The 21166-nt window shown below is 47.2% G+C and overlaps 1 protein-coding gene across 1 annotated transcript in view; it reads right to left on the reverse strand.

Moving 5' to 3' along the window:
• LOC124415985 (histone-lysine N-methyltransferase MECOM-like) overlaps window positions 1-16242 on the reverse strand; it is a 31933-nt gene extending 15691 nt beyond the window's left edge. Inside the window, exons 1-3 of the mRNA XM_046896777.1 lie at window positions 16027-16242; window positions 11830-12222; window positions 11545-11747 (exon numbers count right to left, since the gene is read on the reverse strand). Coding sequence (XP_046752733.1) covers window positions 11545-11747; window positions 11830-12222; window positions 16027-16081 — 651 coding nt within the window. The 5' untranslated portion in view covers window positions 16082-16242. The remainder of the gene's footprint in view (window positions 1-11544; window positions 11748-11829; window positions 12223-16026) is intronic.
• Window positions 16243-21166: the final 4924 nt, after the last annotated feature.

Raw genomic sequence — 21166 nt, forward strand, 5'->3', positions numbered from 1 at the left:
CAAGTCAACCGAGCAACAACTTTTTAAGTTGATAAAATAAAAAACATGATGTTAGTCTTGTTTTCCTCCGTGTACAATGCTCGTGTTGCACGAGCTGAAAGACTCCTCCTCGAATAGTTTATCAGCTAACCGAGGGAAATCAGGCTGCGAGCGAGGCTAACCGCAGATATACTTATGTACTGTACACTGCATACAAAAATACCGTACGAGGAAACTCGGATGTATTTTTTATCTCGAAAAAGCAACGAGTCTTGCAGTGAGATCGACCCACTGCCGTCTCGTCGAAGTTTCTACATTGGGCAATATAAACATAATGCTTGAAATAACGAAACGAACCTTCGCTGGTGTCGGTAATACAGAAAACTCCGATCAGCTCGACTGCTTTTTTCATCGCCGAACACGCTCACCCCACCTGTCAGTCCCCTGGGTAATTCTGCTCACCTTTTGGAAAATCGATAACCGACCTGCAGGTGGAAAAGTGGCTACCGTTCGCCCATCGATCCGTTGATGCATCTACTTTTTACGTTACATTATTATACCAGCGCGTCGGTACAACGCTCAATCATACGGGGTACAATATTTGGTGTTTGACGGTGTTTCATCTTTATAGAAAACATACTTGAGTGCAGATAATTCGATCTATCATTTTCAATTCGTGCATTGTATGATCCTTAAACGAAAACTAATTGGTCACCCGTATGGTTCAGACATTTTCCATTCGGTATGCGCGACAACTTTGAAGAATGGAATTTGAATGTGATAAAAAAAATCGCCAATGGTTTATTGAAGCCAAAAAATGTTTAGCCCTGTCGATTTAAAAAAAAAAAAAAATGGTTCTTCTCATTTTTGAACATACTGGGCGTAAACGGATTAAAAGTAAACAGCATTTAATGCCTGACAAGGCGTTGCAAGCAAATACCGGATCATTGCAATCATCCATTCTAAACATCGAGATGCCTGCAGAATGCGCTGAGAATTCTTGAGCGATAACAATTAACTGGCGTCTGCTCTTTGTGCGGTAGCTAATCGCAAGAAGAGTTTCCCACTGGCGGGAAAAACCTGTCGGGTAATGAAAACAGCAGGATAATCTGGCGGACTTACGCACGGATCGACGCTTCCAAAGGACACTGAGACACGGATTGGAAGAGCTAGATGCGGCTGATCCCCGCAGCAGGAAACCACCGCACCGCTAACATCGCTCATTCACGGATGATGATTCACCTTGAAATTTTTTCTTCATAAATGAAACTAGACAAGCAGCCTGACTACGCTGCTCTGATAACATCCGCATGTCGTGACAGCTTCCGTTGACAATTCGAGTAAAATTCGAAATTCTCTCTTGCTCAGGCTTCGAGAAGCGTCCGTTCCTCGGCTGCTTTCGGCGCACCTTTGTGTTAATCTCGACAATAACTTGAGGAGAGATCGTCAGAGATGTTCGGCCGATTTTGGGTCCTGGAACATCGAGCCAGCGGCTGCGGGCAGTGGTTAAGGACCGTTCCAGGAAGCTGGTCACGCACAGGACTCGCGACAGCAGTCACAATGCGGAGAGAGTATCCTGGCCGGGTGTCAACTGGGATTAGGATCGCAAGTCCGTCACACCTACTACAATAACGTGTTAACTCAGGACCCAGCGGCGTCGGCCCGCGGCCGCATCGCTTGTCCTCGGGGTTTCCGGCCCTGCGGAAAAGTAGAAACGGCCGCTCCGCCATTGCCCTCACAACGGGGCGTATTTTCGCTTTGTCGGCACGAGGCGCATGTGCGAACAATCCGGGACACAGATTTGTCTCCCTGAGAATCCTCCGGTCTTCTAATCGTTTTCACTCATTTTTATTTTTTCTGTTCTCCTTCCTCGTCCTACCGAATTCCGAAATTTTAGTCCCGCACGAGCATCTCTTCCGCGATGGGGATAAAAGCCGCGGAGGCTTATCGCGCGGATGAAGCACGTTCGCCGCAACGAGATGTTATAATTTTTATCACACTTCATTCTCGTTTATTTGTTTGTTTACTTATTTCTTTTCTTCATCCACAGAGCGACTCTCAACAAGACCTGCGGTGCGTTTTACGTCGTGCTGAATTACTGGTTGGGCCGAGCAGTTATCCGTCACATTGCCTCGAGTGGTGTCGTGTGCTTGGCAATATAGTTCTAAAGCTTTGGGAGAAAGTTTTAATTATTTATACAAAAACGTGACGCTAGTGAGTTGCGGTACTACACGAAGGAAGAAAATAAAATTACACTTGAAAAAGAAAAGAAGGTAGTAGGGAGTAAAGCGGAAAGCGAAGTTAAAGACTGATGCCCGTGAGTACAGAGGCGAACGTGAACGTGGCAGAGGAAATTTGCAAAATGAATTTAAAAAACAAAAATGATGAGCAAAAAAAGCATTTGCAACGCTGGCTAGTTCAGTTAGTTGCGTATAAATAATAATTATGCACTTCTGCACGGCCCTTGCACAAAAACGACCTGCAGACTAAACGGGAATTGCTAAAATTGGCAGAAACTGCACCACCATTTCAATTAAGTCAGATTTAAACCTATAAACTGCCGGTGCTCACTTGCTATGTGCATACTGAATGTAGGAATGCACCTCCAGCTCAAACTCAACGTGAATAATAATTATATCTCCGCGTACGTGGATATATATATGTATACCTATGTATAACAAGCTTAACGAGCGTTCACCTTACATGTGTGTGGAAAATGTTTTGCTGTATGATCTCTGCGCTATTGAAATTCCGACGTTGTTAAAGAGGAATGAAATGGCAAACGATGCCTGCAGATACTTAGCTTGGCTCGGCTTGGCTCGGCTAGACCGACGGTTACACCGCGTAATTGACGTTTCTTTTTCTTTGGCGAGGAACAGCCACGTATGATATGCCGATGCGGTATCGCACTCGGTTCATACACGTTTCTACTGTATATAATAAGTGTACATAAGATGCGGATGAGGACACGGGTGGCAATTAAAATTGACAGATCGGAAACTCGGGTAAACCACATCCCACTGAAACCAAGATATTCTTCTAATTACATTACGGCTCGTCGTTACTGTTACACGGAAAGATTACCGACCGCTGCTCCAAACTCACAAGCTTTTAGAATCTAGGCCACTTTCGCATTTATTTTTTCTGCAGTTATAAAACGTTCTCTCAACTGTGTCGCGGTTTAGCAAAGAGCGTATAACTTCATGCGTATTGTTCCTTCGATTGCACGACTCTCGTGGTCCGTAATAAAATTGTAAAACATACGCAGGATAACAACTTCCAACTGCAACGAAGAGCCAAGCTTGTTAACCACAATTACCCGTAAAGATAACAGTTAAATGAGAGCTGTGATATAGCAAAGTGTGAAATAGTGAATGAACAATCTCCAACGCATCGGAATTCGACCTTCAACCGCACTGATTAAGAATCCTGCAAGCACAAAGCTTTGTTCCGTTAAGTCGACAAGCGGCATAACGATCGTAAACCAAATTTCTCAAGTTGCGTCAAAGACACGCCCGGTTCAGAGGAAGAAAAAAAGATGTTTACTGATCGAAAAGGACGAGCAGGACATGCGGCTGGATGATCCTGCGCCGCATGGGGTTCGCGTAGGCTGCAAGGCGACGGACGGACCAGATGATCGTCTCCTTTGTAACCTCACACCTCGGACAATAAACCGATGTACTGTATTCGGGGAGAGGACCCAAAGGCAGTCAGGGACTGTCCGACTTAAGGTCTTCTTTCGAACACAACCCGGTGCAGACAAACGGAGTAGCGCCTCAATGGGTACCATAATCACCAACGTTCCCGCTCACGCAGCGCATCTTTGTGCATCTGCAGGAGCTGGACACGCGGGCGACGATTTTAATCTCGCTCTCGTCTAGCTCAGCTCGAGCTTTCAATCAGCTTCGGATATTCCTGGGTGTGCAAAAGGCGGGAGCTGCGAGGATCGAAGAATCAGAAATTTGGAACGAAGAACATGGGAGTAATTGCTGCTCATCTATCGTTTCAGATCTGCTAGTTTTATTTAGTCACTTAAGAGAACCGAATTTGCTCTACTATAGCAACGGCAGAAATATGCAAGGACTAGGTTTGTATTCTTCTTATCAGTTTGTTGCAAAAAAAAAAAAAAATAAATAAATAAAACGAAATAGCATATGTAAACACAAAAATAAACTTGTTTAATGTAAATGCGGTTTTACTTAATAACGCAAATTACTGTTCTGATCGGTTGATTCATTGTTGAATCAAACAGCTCGTAGTCGTCTTCGCTAATGCATCAGCGTCGAAGGGCTGTGAGTGGAGCATTGTATGACAGACGGGGTTAAATATCGTCCATCCAGCGTCAGAGGTCGAGTGGCGGACCCGGAAGGGAGCGGTAGGATCAGAAAAGTTATGAATACGCGATCGATGGAGATGATAACCCGGCGATGGTTAACGCAAAAACGCTTTTAGCGTCCCAGCGGTCGCTCGGGGTCGACGTTGATCGTTGACGGGGGTGGCGGCGATGCCCTCGGCTCGACCGCGTCGAGCGACTACCTACACGTCGAATTCACGTCGACGCGGAATCCGCGCGACAGTCAGGATTAAGCGCAGACAAGTCTGGCTGCCCCGGCGACGATAAATTTCTTGGAAATTAATTAAGGATTAATTAAACCCGGCGGGTTGTCAGACAATCGAGCACCGGGTCAGGTCTCGGTGATTCAGTCACCTTGCCGGTATACGAAGCTACGAAGCGGGGGCGAGGACGGAGGAGATTAAGGAAAGATGACGCCAAACTTGAATGTGCCAAGTAACTCGAACTCTCCGGCAAATGGCGAGGAGAGTCGACTCGTAAACAGCCCGTAATTTAGGGGATGATAATTGAGTATTGAGTGAGCGCGCAGCCCGACGCCTCTCGACTCCGCTAATATTTTCCAATTAAACGAAATTGCCCGGGCGAAAATTGAGCCAAACCTCGCATGTGTAGGTGGAAAGCAAGAGCCTGGGCACGGCGATGATCGCCTGCAGCCGGCTGTACCTTCTGCGGGTCCGTACTTGACCCAGTTGACTCCGAGCTTCGGGGACCAAAAGCGTAATGACACAAAGTGATGGACGGCGGTGCCCTCTGACCCGTGTCTAACGCGCAGCAGATGCCACCCACCGACCCCCTCGATAGCCGGCGATCCGCAGGGCTTCCCTCGATGAAGAGCAGCTACCCTCCTTTCTATCTGACGGTATAAATTATGGCCAAGGCGCGTCAGCCGCAGCTTCTTATGATCGATCATTAGACGCTTATTTGCCAGAAAATTTTGCTAAAATTGTTTTTCCGGACCGTTCACCCGGACGCGACTCGACTGACGGGGATGTTTTTGACGTGATATTGACCCGCTCGGCACGCGTGATCTATCCGCTTACGGAGCCAGGTTACCGCGCAACGGAACGAAACCGCCCCTGAGTCAATGCTCTTTGAAACAATAAACACGAACAATTTTCTCCGCTGTATATAGGCGTATGAAACAATCAGAGTGCCTTCCGGCGATTCCTCGGGGCCGGTACCTACTCCTCCTTATTTATGCAGGGCGATAGCCCAGAACACACGGTACCTACAGTGCGGGGGTGCCGTCGCCCCTGCGGTGCGTGTGTACCTACGTACCTGCCTCAGGTTCGGATAATGCCTTCCACTCGGACCGACGTGGCAGATTAGGTAGGGCATTGTGCCACGGGACTGAGAAACTCACCTTCCAACAAGAGGCTGTTCCTCCAGCCCGCAATCTGTCATCGCCGCTCAGAGAGAGAGAGAGCGATCAATTGACCTAAGTATCCCAAACTCAATGGAGCCACCCTGTCTACTCGCTCATCTTGGTCTGTCTGTGACGATATGGAAATAAGAGGGTTACGTGTTCTATTCAAAGCCAATCGTATTCTTGAAAAATATATGTCGACAGATACTCTGTGTGGTTTGATCGTCATGACGACGCAGCTGTCACATTCGATTTTTGATGTAATTCATCGATCTATTCGAAATGCATTTGCACCGGATTGAAGAAGGATTGGCTTTTTTCTGTCTTCTCACATTCACGTTCAAGAGGCATTCCACAATTGCATTAGCCACTTTACACCACGGTATATCATCCCGAATATTGCGGTTCGATAAAAGACGTCCTAATAATAGACTCTTTGTATTGAGACCAAATTTGAGACTGCTGATATTCGTGGCCATTGGTCAATATTTAGTTTTAGAAATGTTTAATGATTAAGAACCGAAATCTAACATACGAAAGCCTGATCAATCAAAGGTATCGCACTTTGTGTCGGTGCTTTAACAGTGTCGCTACTGTGTTGATACCCTCGGTGTCAACGAGGAACAAGGAGCTGTTGGCGAAGTTTGAATTCCATGAAATCAATGAGAGAGAGAGAGAGAGAGAGAGGTAGGGAAAAAGAGAGAGATCAAAGGCAGAGCAGAGGAGAATTGTTTCCCGTAAATTATAACCGAGGCACTTGGCCGACTTCTCGTTATGAGTTGTGAAACAAGTTCAATTAAGTAGCTGGCAAGGAGCGTCGCGAACGGCTTCCTCCATCTCCGTTTGTGATTGTGAAGAGAAATCCTTAGGGAAGGAGTCTGGTCGCCCCCGCGATTTGTCGATGGGTTTGAACCGACGGGGTCAGCCTGGATGAACCGGGTAACACGTGTCTCTTACGACCATCCCTACCGGAAAATTTACGAACCCTTCGATTTGTCACGCGGCCCCGCTTTGCGCGAGTTATTAAGAAAGGATTCCCCCGGTCGTTCGGGGAGCCCGCGCGATGTGAACAAGAGTATACATATAGATCGGACCAGGCGGCGAGTGAGAGACTGCTCTTGGATGAAATCGGTAACGAGGTGAGAGACACACGCGCGAAGCGACGCTAGTGGAAGGGGTGAGAAACGGCGAGCTACCCTGCAGTAGCTGCAGCTACCTTGCACCGGGTGTGTAAGGCGCTCGATTTAAATGTCACAATATGAGCCCTTGCCGGCATTATTATATGAGCAGTAAGGAAGGTATCATATCTGTATTAACATACTACAATGGATAGGCGCTGAACGCCAAAGTCTCAATCAAGGAAGCCGGTCTCGGGAGGGGCCAACAGCCATAAGCACGTGTAACGTATGCACATATCGCAGGTCCAAGTTGGTGCAGCGTGAAGCGTTTTGTCGGGGTTCCTGCACCGCGACCCCTGGGGCGATGGTCGGTTGTCAGTCACTCTTTATTTGTTGCCGTTTTTGTTTAACTGCTTTCCGGGTCGCGCCGCAGGTTCCGTGACCGAGCTCGCGGTTCTCGTTCTCTCGTTCGTCGAGATCGTCCCGGCTTGACCACCGTCCGTCGGAGATGACCATCGGGCGAGACCCTCGACGACAAAGGTTGCCCGGTTGTCACGGAAAGGTGACGAGCCGACAATGAAGATCCCCGCGGGTTTGATTGTCACTTGTTTCCTGCCGATTCTCGCCGATCCGAAATTTGAATATGGAACTTTCTCACTACCCGCGTCTTCCTCGCAGGTACAGGTATGTAGGTACATAATAATGATCGGCCCGAGGCCCGCAATTCAACGCGTAACTCGATATACATACACGCCTTGAGAACCTTGCAGGCGTTAATTCGCAGCCGAGGCATAATATAATCGATTTGTCCCTCTGCGAGAGCGGCAGGAATGCCCTTTGATCGGCAACAAAACCGGCATCGACTGCCAATCACTGGCAACGCAACTCGGATTCAAAATTGTCCGAGACTTCCGGGGCGGCGCAACGCCCTAACGACTGGACAATGTCCAGGCTCCTTATTGTCTAATTTTTCCCAATTTGTGAGCTCGAACGCGTCTTTCACGCCTCGTCAGCGACGCGTCAGTCCGTCGCTTTGTGTCGATTCGTGTCGATTCGCATGTCGCAACGCTGCAGTTTTCCGTTTGCTCAATTCGTCATCCACACTCGCACGTTACAATCCCCGCAGCAGTCTTCCGCACGATTTGACAAAAAAATAGACGCGTGTGGCTTATGAAAAACAACCACGCTTTCCGACTCGGATCCCGGCAAAAGACTCCTCCAGCTCCCTTCGGTCAGGGATTAGTGACGCGGAAGAAACTGCGGCTGGCCAATATGTCAGAGCTGGCTTTTCAAGCTCCCACAAATCCTATTCCAGAATACTCTAATAGAATCCGCATGCACGAATTGAGTTTTGCAAGCTGCACATTATATGTATAGAATCTAAAGATGATAAGACAAGCTTGCAACCCCGATTTATGTAAGACACCGTCGAATACTTGGCTTGCGGAACAAACGTCGGAAGAACAATGGCGGCTTTGTTCGTTCGCATTACATTTCGTGAACGGACTGGTCATTCCGACAGGTCGCACTCGACATTATGATGCTCTGATTTTTTTCTCCACCAAATTGAGCGCCGTCCGATGTATACGAGGGGATGGTGAATTCGTACCCGAACGGCTAAGCGGAAGATTGGCTTAGTTGCCGTAGCGGCACACCGCACACCCTGATTACGCGTCACTGCGCTAAACATCTCCGTAAAAGTGGATAACCCCCTTTGCTGGTTCACCGTTTTTCCACTTCTCTGTCCCTCTCTCTCTCGCTCGCTCGCTCTTCTCGCCTTTTCTCATTTTCGAGAGTGGTCGAGGGACGGCTCACTCACCCTCTAAAGCAACCCCAAAACGATCGCTCGACGCGCAGGTAGGGTGATACCTCTGTAATACAACCAGAACCCACGAAACACAATGGCCTCATCGCGCGGATCTACCGGCTAGAAGGTTTCTCTTTTTTTTTTCATATGAAATTTTTTTTCTTCCCGCCTGTGATTTGGGTTAGCTGTATGAATAAACATGGCAAAATTTAACAGGGGTGAATTTACCGGATCGATCAAATTTTTATTGGGGTGATATATACGTTCGTTCCTACGTTTCTGAATTTTTTTCGTTTTCTTTATGTTTCTCTTTTTCACCTTCTTCATCCCCGCTTCATTCTTCAATTCTTTTCGAGAGCTTACGGGGTTTCGAGTATATACGTACTTCTTTCCACGAATCTGAGAAAAGGATTAAAGTGCCTGTATAGGCACGTAACCCATATCTATATCCGCAGATCGGGGTGCGGCGAGACAAACACCCTGATGTTATTCTTGACAGTATTTGGGAAAATCGGTTGCGTGAGAATCCGCGGAGTGCAGCAGGCGACGGCGAGTTTCCACATCTCGGCGTTCACCCGCCATTCTGCAACAGCGGGGTTGACGGATCGGGTGATGAAACGAAGGGGTAGCTCGGCAGTTCGGTAGTTGGATTTAATCGATCTCGGTAATCGCCGGTCGACAGTTGGCCGGACTACCGTCAGCTTTTTGTATCCGCGAGACGGATGGTGTCATTTACATTTTGTCACCGCACCCTGCACCCCTTCGACTATCATATCTATCATCCCCGCAGCGCAGCACGAGCCGAAAATTGACCACGAGTTCTGCGTCGATTCTCAGTCCTGGAATATATCAGTTCCGAGACCGATGACTTCGCTCTTTTTTCACCAGACAGAAACACCGGAGGCGGTTACTCGAAAGTTACGCAGGATAAGAATGCTGTCACCCATCTCGCGTTCGTCCGTACACACATTCGACGGTCGTATATGTATGCATAACGCGTAACGAAGCGTATGCGTACGCTTCGCGATAACCGACGTCAAACGGAAGAAGCCAACGACGTTACTGCAAATTAAGTTACACGTTATGAAATTAATCGAGCTCTGCTTCAAGCAGTCCAACCGCTAAAATGACCGTTTTTCCGGAAACCACTTTCCCAGTGGATCGTCGAACTGCGCACTTCCATATGAGCCAGCGTTTAAACTGCGATTTCACTGACATATTGACTTTGCATCGCTCGTTATACTACACGAGCATTAAGCATCGTCTGGAACTTCAAGGTTACTAGAATTGATGGCTGCGGTTACGCGATACCCGCAAGTGGAGAAAATAATGTCTCTGGATCTATGTCACATGTGAAGCGTTACAAGGCCTACGAAGTGAGGACAGTTGGAGTAAGAGAATGCAGACGCGGAAAACTGCAGGTAGAGAAAGGATGTATGCAATTTCACTAACGTCATCGTTACCGCACCTTTCACTATTACGCAATTGACGTTTTCAATGATGCGTGAACCGATAAACCAATAGGTATCCAATTATGTCAAAATACCATAGCTACTACCGAAATACAGATCGGCGATAATCGCGATCGGAATCCATTTCGATTATCGCACTTAAAATAAAAAACTGAGACTTTTTTGAACTCACAAAAAAAGAAATATATCTCGGTAGGTGTATATTAGTCCTTAAATGGAAAGCCATGTTGAATGGTCATAAATGTAGAGAAAATTGCTCTCTAATTTTTTCATATTTTTATTTATATATTCAGCCCTTAGTCTCCTTGTGGATCGTATATTCCACACGAGTCGTGGTTGTTTTAATTTAGTATATTATTTTTTAATCATTTTCCAAGCTGTATAAAGTCGAATTTTATATGTTTTTTTTTTAAATCTTCGTCGACTTTTAAATCGTAGTTATTTTCCATTGTATAAGAAGATGTGTAGAATTCCATTCTAGTGCTCAAGAATTAAGTACAAAAAAAGCCAGCAAGGAGCTCAGAGCTCAAAATAAAAATTTGAAAAAATTAGAGATTTATTTTTTCAATACTTAAGGCCGATATGTGACCGTTCGACTTGAAATCCAAATAAAAAACCATTTAACGACCACCCTAACGTACATATATTTTATGTCATAATAAGGGAATGAATTAGCCGAATCGAAAGGACAAATCGATTCCATCTTTTCTCAAAGGAGGATAATAAAATTTCTAAGAAAAATGTCAACGTTTTTGTGTCACGGACAACACAGCAACGGATGATTTCCTTACGAAGATACGACGGCACAAACGTACGCACGCGCTCACACAGTGCTGCAGATGCCAATGGGAAGATGCGGATTGCATATACATATATGTATACCGCGGTGACTGCAGTCCTGGCGATTTTCAATGCCGACATTAAACCTATCTTCCATAGGAATCGCCGAGGTAAGAAAGGTGGATCGAAGACCGGGCGAGGGTATAAGCGACAATTGACAGATCCGTCAGTATAGATGACACCTCGAACCGACCAGGTGGTTCGGCGTCATTCCTACCGCTGCATCGCGGCGACGACTCTGTCGTCGGCATCTGTCGGATAATGCCGAAGGATTATAACAGTAGGACACGGACCCGAGTCTCCTGACATACAGCCGGGACATATTCCCGTGGAATCTCAACTATAAACAGATCGATCATCTTTCAAAACGGTTCGATGCATCCCACCGAGATGATATCTGCATTCCCTCCTCACTCTCGTACAGTTAAGTCTGAAGATGCACGTGTATTCGCGTGTGAATTGTCCAAGTCTTGTTCAAATATCCCTCAAGATTCGTCTTGCTCTCAAAAGCGTCTCGTTCAGGTGCCGATTCCACCGCACGACACTGCAGACTTGCACTTTTTCGCTGACATTCTGCAGTCGCGAACGATATTCATTCTCTCACTTACCTCCCACGCGTAGTCTGGATTCGCTGGTTCGTGGGCCCACTTTCCAATGAAGGGCCCGAACCTGGTCCCCCTGGCGATGTCTCTGCGGGCCCTGACCTGGGATCCGCTGACCGAGGATCGGCCGACTTCGACATCGGGTACGGGGGAGTCCCACTTTCTCAAGGGAATTTCCTTGGGCCCACGGGGTTCCGGCTTCATATCACCTGCGGAGCAACGAGATAAGATAAGTAAGCAGCTGAGAGTCTCCTTGACGCGATTCTAAGAGGAAGTGACAGGTATACTCACGATACTCGCGGTATTCGCTGTGAAAGGATGGGTCGCGGTGAATGAATGCGACGCTCTGTAGAAAATCCTTCCGTGCATCTTTCTCCAAATTCCAGGATTTGAGCTCGTCTTCCCTGAGCATCGCCTGTGGCTGCTTGTCAAAAGGGGCCCGTTCCATCGCGGCTGGATTGCCGTAGTCTTGCTGAAAGGCGGGCCTGGCCTGAGGATACTCCTGGGGAACGTCGTGGGCGCTGGTGGCGTGGCGTGGATTTTGGATATCCCGATAAAGCGGGCTGCCACTGGGGCGTCCCGACTTCTCCTCGAGATCCGTGTCCTCGCCACCTCCACCTCCACCTCCACCTCCACTTCCACCTCCGCCGACACCCTCGGCCGTCTCGCCCTCGTCGCTGCTTCCTGAAACGGGGAAAAAACATTACGGAGTCTGCAAAGCGTAACCTTGAGTCTCGCACGTTTTTCCCACAGTCCGAATTACCATGGGCAGGACGACTAGACGTATAATATAATCTACGCGTTAGGACCCGCCCAAAGAGCCGCAAAGCGGGACCCAAATCCTAGGCACACATCGCGAGGTAGCAGCGAAGCGGCGGGTCTGCGAGCGAGATATCTCGCGACACCCGAACCTCAAGCAACGAAGAGTGTTTGGAACGATAAGATTTTATTTAAGTATTTTTATTGGCCGTGCAGCTCCGACCTCGGCGGCGGTTTTGATGCTGCGGTGGTCCCGACGCGCGTCTTGTCCTCAATGGGATTCACCACCACGACTACTCTGCACACTCGAGAGGTTCCACGGCACGGCCGGCTTGACGGCCAAAACGTGCGTAGGTACGGATTTGTTTGTGTAAGGCAAGGCCGGATGTGAGACGCGCCGTTTAATACAGAGCTTATCGCCGAATTGAGAGATATCCGTGCCGTATCTTTTTATCTCAAGCAAACCATATTCCGTGTCTCTTTTCTCTCTCTCTCTCGCTCTTTCTCGCTCTTTCTCGCTTTCACCCCTCCAGCCCCCTGCGCAGTGACACCGTCGACCGCTCACACCCTGAAACCCCTGCCTGCACTCGTCAACTTCGCACGGCTGCAACGGTACATGTGCGTACACCTACCTACCTACGCACACAAAGATAAACACACATCTACATCCACATACACACACACACGCGCAGATATTACTCTCGGACAAACAGCAGTGTCTATCCGGAGATATAAAACAACCTGTGCAATCGAATCCTAAGCAAACTCCACGCGGGAATTGACAACTAAGCAAATACTTTAGATAATAGACGCGTAAGATACCGAGCCGATTATAATACGTATATATACGCGCCGAAAGATAGTAATCGCTTGTTAGTAACCGTACCGAACAGGTGTTCTTCTCCTCATTTACTCGAGCTTCGGGGTGCCTTACACACATATATAGTGCAAGACATGAGAACTTGTTTATCGAAGTAACACCCAATGAACAATACGATGTTTGAAAATCAGAATATTCAAACTCGTTAATTTGCAGCAGCTCAGAGTCTGCGCCACGGCTTAAACGTGACGAATTTCGATTATTGACAAGCGTCTCGATGGTTGACAGGTAGGAATTATAATCCTTATCTCTCCTCAGCGAGGAGCCGAGAAGCCACGAGAAGGCGTTGATCATGCACGCAGCCGTGCGTACATTATGCATCTACGCTCTAATAAACGTGTTTGCCTACGCCGATATACCTATAATTGTTTTCGTGACGTCTCAAGGGCGCCTGCAAGATGACTATTGTCGAACGGTATGCCTGTGTGTATGTGTATACACACACACACACATATATATATATATATATATATATATATATATATATATATATATATATATATATATATACACACATATATATATATATGAGTACCGTTGTACCGACACGCCCCTAGCCCACAGCCCCACGTGACAAAGGGAACCCCCTGCCCCTCGCAGACCCTGTCTCAAAATACATCGTTATTAACGGGATGAAAAATCACCCCAAAATCTCGAATTCCAATCGTGATCCATGGCCAATGCGAACAACTGTTTACCCACTCCGTCTGTTATGGCTATAATACAGGCAACAGCTATACGTGTATTATCTTTCCTAAACGCCGGAAATATCGCTTCAAATCCACGTTTCTATCCGACGGCAATAAGAGGGACGTCGATTCGTTTCATAATGTGGAACGGGACGAATTTCGAACAGAGATATTTGAACGCGGTAAGAAAGAAGTAAGAAAAATCGGGGGTAGGGGGGATTAAATCGTTATCGACAGTATCGGTATTCGTTTCAGTAAACTCGAGCTAATCCCGTATCCTGGGATGAAACTTACCCCGTCGATGGACTCGGGCATACAAGCTGGAAGCCAAGTATTGAGATGATCGTGAACTTGGCTCGGCGCAGCCTCTTCCGTGTATAGAAAATCGTCCTAATCGCCGGGGTAAACAGATTGTCGGTAGTAGTTTGGCAGGATCAGAGCAGTCGCTGATCCGGGGGTGAAGATCGTAAAGACGAGAGCTGATCCTTGACGACGCGTCAATCGGCATGCCCCTCGCGCTATCACAACACTTCTCTACAGCTCCTCTCAATATTGTAACAATATTTATAAACCCTCGGGGGTCTTTGACTCCCGGGTGACTCGAGTGCCGTGCTTGCGGCAGTGTAACGTGTACGCGGTGAGCCTCACTTGACTCCGTGGCATCGTTTTACGCGCCACCCGCTCGGCTCGGCAGCAGCAGTCTGCACCTACAAGAGGAGCTACTACCATATAACTACTCCGCTGATTAACTACACGCGGCGTGTAAGTTCCTTGCTCTTGACTATACGAGCCGAGCTGAAGAGCCGGGATGATTGCTTTGTCGATAGGGATTGCCGAGGGATCGAAATGACTCGATGAGAAAATTCCGAGCTTGCGGCAGGGCACAGCGAAGGAGAAGCTTTCGCGGTGACGAGGTCAAGATCGCGAGTGAGAACAGATCGCGGACTTGCCCACCCACCGCGGCTCCCGTTTCGAGATTCTGTAAAAGCTGTACCAAAGGGAGATGGAAATCCTGGAGGAGAATTCTCCTGCTGCCCGGGGGCGAGGAGGGGATATCGCGACGAGAAGCCCGCTCAGCGCCGTCGTCGAGCCCCGGAAAACCCGAGATAATTAAGTATAATAAATTGGTAGAAAATAAAGGGCGCAGTACTGCACGGAGTAGGCGACGATCGCACCCGCCGCGTTTGCTTGCACGAGGACGTAAACCGCAGTTTAACCGCACTTTACAGGACGTCCGTCCCGGCGCGATATTGCACAGTCGTAATGGTAACGAGACTTACACCTACTACGAACCAGTCCCGTTAGCTTTTAATACATCGCCCCCCGTTTCACCCCTCGGAACCGTCGATCTAAAGCCTCGATACGATTGGATGCGTATCGCGTACTTACGAAAAAAATCTCCTGCACGCAGGCAGCGTGAGTCTCGTGCAGCTGATCGTTGGTTTACAACGGCTAACCGAGAATCGTGACAATTCGTGGTCTTTGACTCGGCTCACCGCGGACTTGTGTTTTAAGCGGAAATTTAAACTCCGGAAATTTGAGGATACTCCAAATCATGCGTTCCCGGTATAGGGGACAACAGTTTGATTAGCTCTTTCAGTCTGGCGTTCTCCCCTTATCGTACTTTCGCTGACTGCAGTTGACGCGCGTTTTGTACACGGAAGAACGAGCTATAATATTGATAAAAATCCGCGCCCGAGTAGGTATGTACTTTAAAACCTGCAATCGACAATGCTTGCATATTTCGGGTATAACAGGACCGCGCGTGGTTTACTCGAAAACGACGCAATATTTGAACGATACACGTATGTGTATTAATCACAATACGCGATTGTATGATTATCTGAAACGTTAATTAGATCCGTAAGAACGGAAACGATATACGAACGTATTACGCCGATCTGCTTTAATATTCGGTTTGTTTCGATTCAAGGTGGAAAAAGCCCGAGACGTGTAATCGGCGTTGAACAAAACACACGTTAATTAGGCGATTGTTTCGGTAAGCGGTCAAGAAATCGTTTCCGATCCCTTATCCGTTGGTATCAAAGCATGTGCCCAAAAAAAAAAAAAAAAAAATAAGAACCAGTGAAAAAGAAAATAATGAGAAAAATGAAAATAAGCCGCAACAAATACGGTCGACTTTCATCGCGATCAACTCACCACCGCTCGATGCTTTGTAGTCAACCATTGGCGAGTCGGAGCCGAGACCCTTCATGAAAAATATCGGATGAACTCGAGATGTCACAAGAGTCACAAAACGTCAACACATGTCACTGGCAAAAACAATTCTCGATCCAATGCAGCGTGTCTCGTAAATGATTAGTCGAATAAGTTCGGCAGTATCACAACAACAGGTATTCACAAACTCTCTCTCCCTCCCTTTCTCTCTCTCTTTCTCTCCCGAAATATTATACAAGCCCGTAAAATTGATCGCGGTCACTGCGATGGCGAGTATCGAATATCGAGGAACTCGCGGTTCCCCGGGGGTGGTTTTTACAGCTGTGTACAGATACTGCGAAGAGCTGCCGACGAGCGCGCAGAGCCGTCCGTCCCTCTGCATGTGCTGTGCGAGCTGCGCCGTGTCGGCCGGCTCTTACGAGACTAGAGATCCGAAATCTGTTGAGAAGAGGATGGCACGGTTCCTGGGGGAGCCCGGACAATTCCTGGGAGTGGCGAGTCGACGGTCTCGGCTCTGGTTGGCCCGCGGGCGGAGCCACCCCTATCGCTCTGCCCCCACCACCGCCGCAGCATCCCCTGTCACCGAGCGAGACGGACGCCTCGTGGCTGGACCACGTACGTATCTCGGCGGTTGCGAGGCGAAGGAGACGGAGAACGCGAGGCCACCCGGGACGAAGGACGACGAGACCTCAGGCCCGGAACAATCGATGCTCGCCTGCCTCCTTATTGCGCACTCCTACACCCGGATACTGATACCAATATCCTCTCCTTCGCGACCCACGACTTCGATACGGCGAACTTTATACGATAGGCAAACGCAGCACGTGGAAAATTATCGTTACGCACGCTTTGATCGCCTCGCACCACTTTTTCTTACTCAATTCGTATCGTCGCGTCGCTTGATGATTATTTGACTGAAACGCATGCAGGGGCGTCGGTTTTCTCCACGCGTTCATTAATTTCATTCAATTTTTATCATACTTTATTTATTAAACAGCAATAAGAATTTTATCGCTGCATTTAGGTAAAATTTTGTGCAGTTAGTGATAGCGACTCAATTTCTAACCGTATGTATGCAACGTGAGTTTTTATGAAAAATGAATCGACTAATTGTCAGCGGATTTCGGGACTACTGACTCATGGATGTTTTGTGATATTATTGCTTTGTGCATTAAACTTTTCACTATAATCAATTCGCTGCATCGCATACTGAATGTTTTAAATTCTGAAACTGGACTAATCATGATTTAATGAAAATTACTCTGTGACTCCGTTATCACAGATATATATGTATATACATATATATTTATATACGTATATAAAATCCTAATTTATAATGAAACTAATCAGTTGAAAAATTATTTCCGTACAAAGAAATTTTAAACACATTGACCTGAATTGTACGTTGCAGTGATGATAGGGTGATTATTCACTTTTGGACAACCAAAATGCTGAAGGAATCGTAATAATGTCCACCATTTTATTGTGTTTCTCTTCATTATTTTATTTTTTTCTTTGTCATGCGAAAGAGTTGACGCTTTGATTACATCATAAAAACAGGAAACTGCAAATCTCGCGCTGTTTTGCCTGAATTTGATAAAATTTTTAACGGTCTCTTTAACGAAATACAAAATGAAATCTTAAAGTTCGGAATGTATTTTCTCACTTGTTAATTCACATAAATTAAAATCGAGTCTGACGTAAACCCAATTTGAATTTAATACTCTTAGGATGCGATATATGTTACGACCATCTATATTCGACCTATTAAAGGGAATTTGGTATAATAAATAAGGTATCAAACCGACTTAAAAAGAAGATGATTTTTAGTGGCACGATTATTGTTAATAAATATTCGAAGAATTGCGTGCCATATTAACACTGCGATTTGAAAAGTATTCGCACCGCGACAAGACCTTACCACCAGCGGTCATTGACCAATGGTGAATGCTTGCAGAGGTGAGACGATCCAACGACTGCGATCACAAATTTTTTTCGTTGCCTTTTCTTTGCCAGAGCGAACCCTGAGCTCAATTGAAAAGTGGCTTTTCAATATTATTAAAGAGGGGTGCCCCGTCAAGTCACGGTCAGTACAGCCAAGGAGGCAATCAGGAGTTCGACTGTTTGCCTTCGGCGGCCTTCCTGGTTCTGGCTTTTGACGCGACCTAACCGACGACCCCCACTCGACGTGAACCCTGACACGGGACGCGTATTCCTCTGTCAACCACTTCGCGGACAACGTGTTTTGACGTCTTGCGGTTGGACGTCCGTTCGGCGCTTCGATTTCCCGGATCGGACGTCAACGTCTCGTTTACATCCATTCTTGACTCGAACATGCCCGTGAGAAGAAATCGTTTAAAAAAATTACAGTAAAAATCGGACCGAAAGATTTTTTAACCCAGTTTTGAAAAGGCGTTCGCAGCTAGAACTGGAGCAGAAAAAAAAAGAAAAAAAAAAAATTCTGTGGAAAATGATAACCTGATCGTTAGAAAGAGGAGAGAAAAAAATTTCAACGGTCAAAAAATTAGGGTGGTTGAAAGCGGCGCGGATTTTTGATACTCGTTCTTTCGCATTTTGAAATATGAGACGGTGACTTATGCGATGCTCATATTTCGTGGCGTAAATTTTTCGCTCAGCCTAAAAAAAAAACAAAGAGAGAAAAATCATCATGGAAAGTATGAAACTCGTCGCCGATTTTCGCGACGCGTACACGCAGAAAACAATTTTGAAAAATACCGAAGAATGAGGAGAAGGGAAACCTCAAACAAATCTTCATTTCAGTTTGCGAAACGAGCTCATAACTGCGGGGCACGCACAGTGCCAAGTGTATTTTCAACGTGCGGAGGACATGTGTCGCGTAGTTATATCATTCTTTATGACCCAGTGCAGCTCGGTCGCTCTCTCTCTCTCTTTTTGTCGGAGCGTTACTTTTTCTCCTTCCTTATTTATTTCTTTCTCTCCTTGCAGCCACCGCCACCCCCGTCAATGCCAACCCCTGCCTACGAAATGCCGTATAATACTTTGGCCTCCTGATTTATACCGTTGCGTAAAAACGTCCTAATATCACGAGCAGCCACCCGCTCAATACCGTAATATAGGTAGAGGCACCTGTGCTCCGTGTCCTAGACGATATCTTTGTGTGTCGAAGCTACTGTGTTCAAATATCGCCATGGAGCCAGACGATTGTGGTTGGGTTACACAAGAGAAAAAGGAGAGGCGATGAAATCCGAAGATTCGATGTTTCGAGCTATTGACATTCCCTGTTTAAGACATTTTTTATCCAGGGAGAAAAAAAATCTGACAGATACTGCCGATGGGGTAACTTTTTTATGGCATATCGAAAGTAGCTAGACAACGAGGAGAAGCAGCAACGTCCGTTCCAGATTTCCAGGATTTTCATTTACGCCGAGCGTTTGAAGAAGACTGGAAGCTGTGGGAGCGCGGATGGTATCAAAGGGTTATCAGATCGAAGCATGAGACCGCCCGGGCGGAGAGCGTGACTTTTGACACTTCGGAGTGACGACGAAGCTGCGCTAGATGGAACGTAAGTGTTGTCGGGTCGAAGGGTGGAGGCGAGGTGTGGATCAGTGGGAAGAAGGGGCGAGAAGCTATTAAACTGACAGAAACACTTGCCACCCCCGCCCGGGTCGTGTTCCCTCGGCAAGGCCGAAGCCCTTCCTTCCTCCCTTTCTCCCTCGCCTCCTCATCCCCGCTGTAACACGTTTATTAATATCTATACACACAAGGGCAGATACGATAGCGTGATGTTGAATTTTTTTTTTTTTTTTATTTCCTTTTTTTTCCTCTTGTCCCCCACCCCAAATTATCTCTTCTTTACAAGATCGTCGCTGCAGCTGTGAAGCAATTTTACAAGGCCTGCGATTGACGCGCGGGTCAAAGGATATATTCCCGGACAGATAAAGCGACCGAATATTTGCGGAGGCCGCGGTGAATGCTGTATGGTTCAAAAAATTCCTCCCCCGCCTCTCCGATCTTTCGTATCAAACTTTAATTTTCCACGTTGAAAACGTACGGAGGCGAGGACACAAAAAGTCACGCACACCGCCGTACGCACAATGACAACGAATATATATATGGCAGACTAGCGAGCCAGGATCAGAAGATACAGGCTCTGCCGAGTGGAGCAAAAAGATTTTTCTCAATTCAAAAAGCATGACTAATTGGTAGAAACGCGGATCCGATCAAGTGGGGCTGGCGGGATGAAGATGTCGTTGAAAATCGTTTGAGATCGGTGCAGACAATCTACGGGTACCTGTGAACCGGGTCTCTCGAGTACCTACCTTCGGGGGGTATTTTTCACCGCGCGTTAAAAGAGTTGGTGAAAAATCTTTGGGTGCAGGTGAAGTGCAGGTCGAAATGTCCCAATAATAAAATACTCGTGACGGATATAAATTTCTGATCAAGATGATGAGGACGATGACGACGATGTAGAGATCGCGTTTTATGCACGTTTTATGAGATCTCAAGATTCGAGGTTGCGCGATGCAGACAACCCAATCGACCGTTAACCGTTTTCAAAGGCAAGTGGGCACCGCGTCGTTCGAGAACTTATACCATAGGAATGCCCGATGGAGCTCCGAGGAGGAGAGAGAGAGAGCGAGGGAGATGAAAAAAGAGAATGAATGAAAAAAAATCCTCTCTCGAAGTCACCAAACAATCATCTCTCGCCCTGCGCGCCGCTGTACCAAATCTCGATTCAGTGGCTCCTTGATCTGCAGACCCAAGGCGCGATTGTTCGCCGCACAGACAAAGAGAGACATTCATATCAACGAATGTTCCCCCTCCCCCCTCCCCCTGCCCCCTTGCTCCTCGCTTCTTCCGCGCGCATTGCGTATATTTCTAAGCAGATGACTGCGTGTAACGGACGCGCAGGAGAAGCAGGAGAAGCAGGAGAAGCAGGAGAAGTCTATAATTTGTCGAGTCGAGTTGCTTTATAGTCTAGTGCCTTTAAAGCGTTGCTAATGCGTTCGAGGGGGGCGGGGATGCGGAACCCCCGCCTGGTGCAACTCGAGACGGAATTGTCGGGCGCCGCGTGCGCCGTGCTCTCATTGTCCGGCCGCCGAGCCACCGGAAGTCACCGGAAGGTGAAGACGTAACGGAA

This window comes from Diprion similis, chromosome 2 (assembly GCF_021155765.1).
Source record: "Diprion similis isolate iyDipSimi1 chromosome 2, iyDipSimi1.1, whole genome shotgun sequence".
In the NCBI taxonomy this organism is placed as follows: domain Eukaryota; kingdom Metazoa; phylum Arthropoda; class Insecta; order Hymenoptera; family Diprionidae; genus Diprion; species Diprion similis.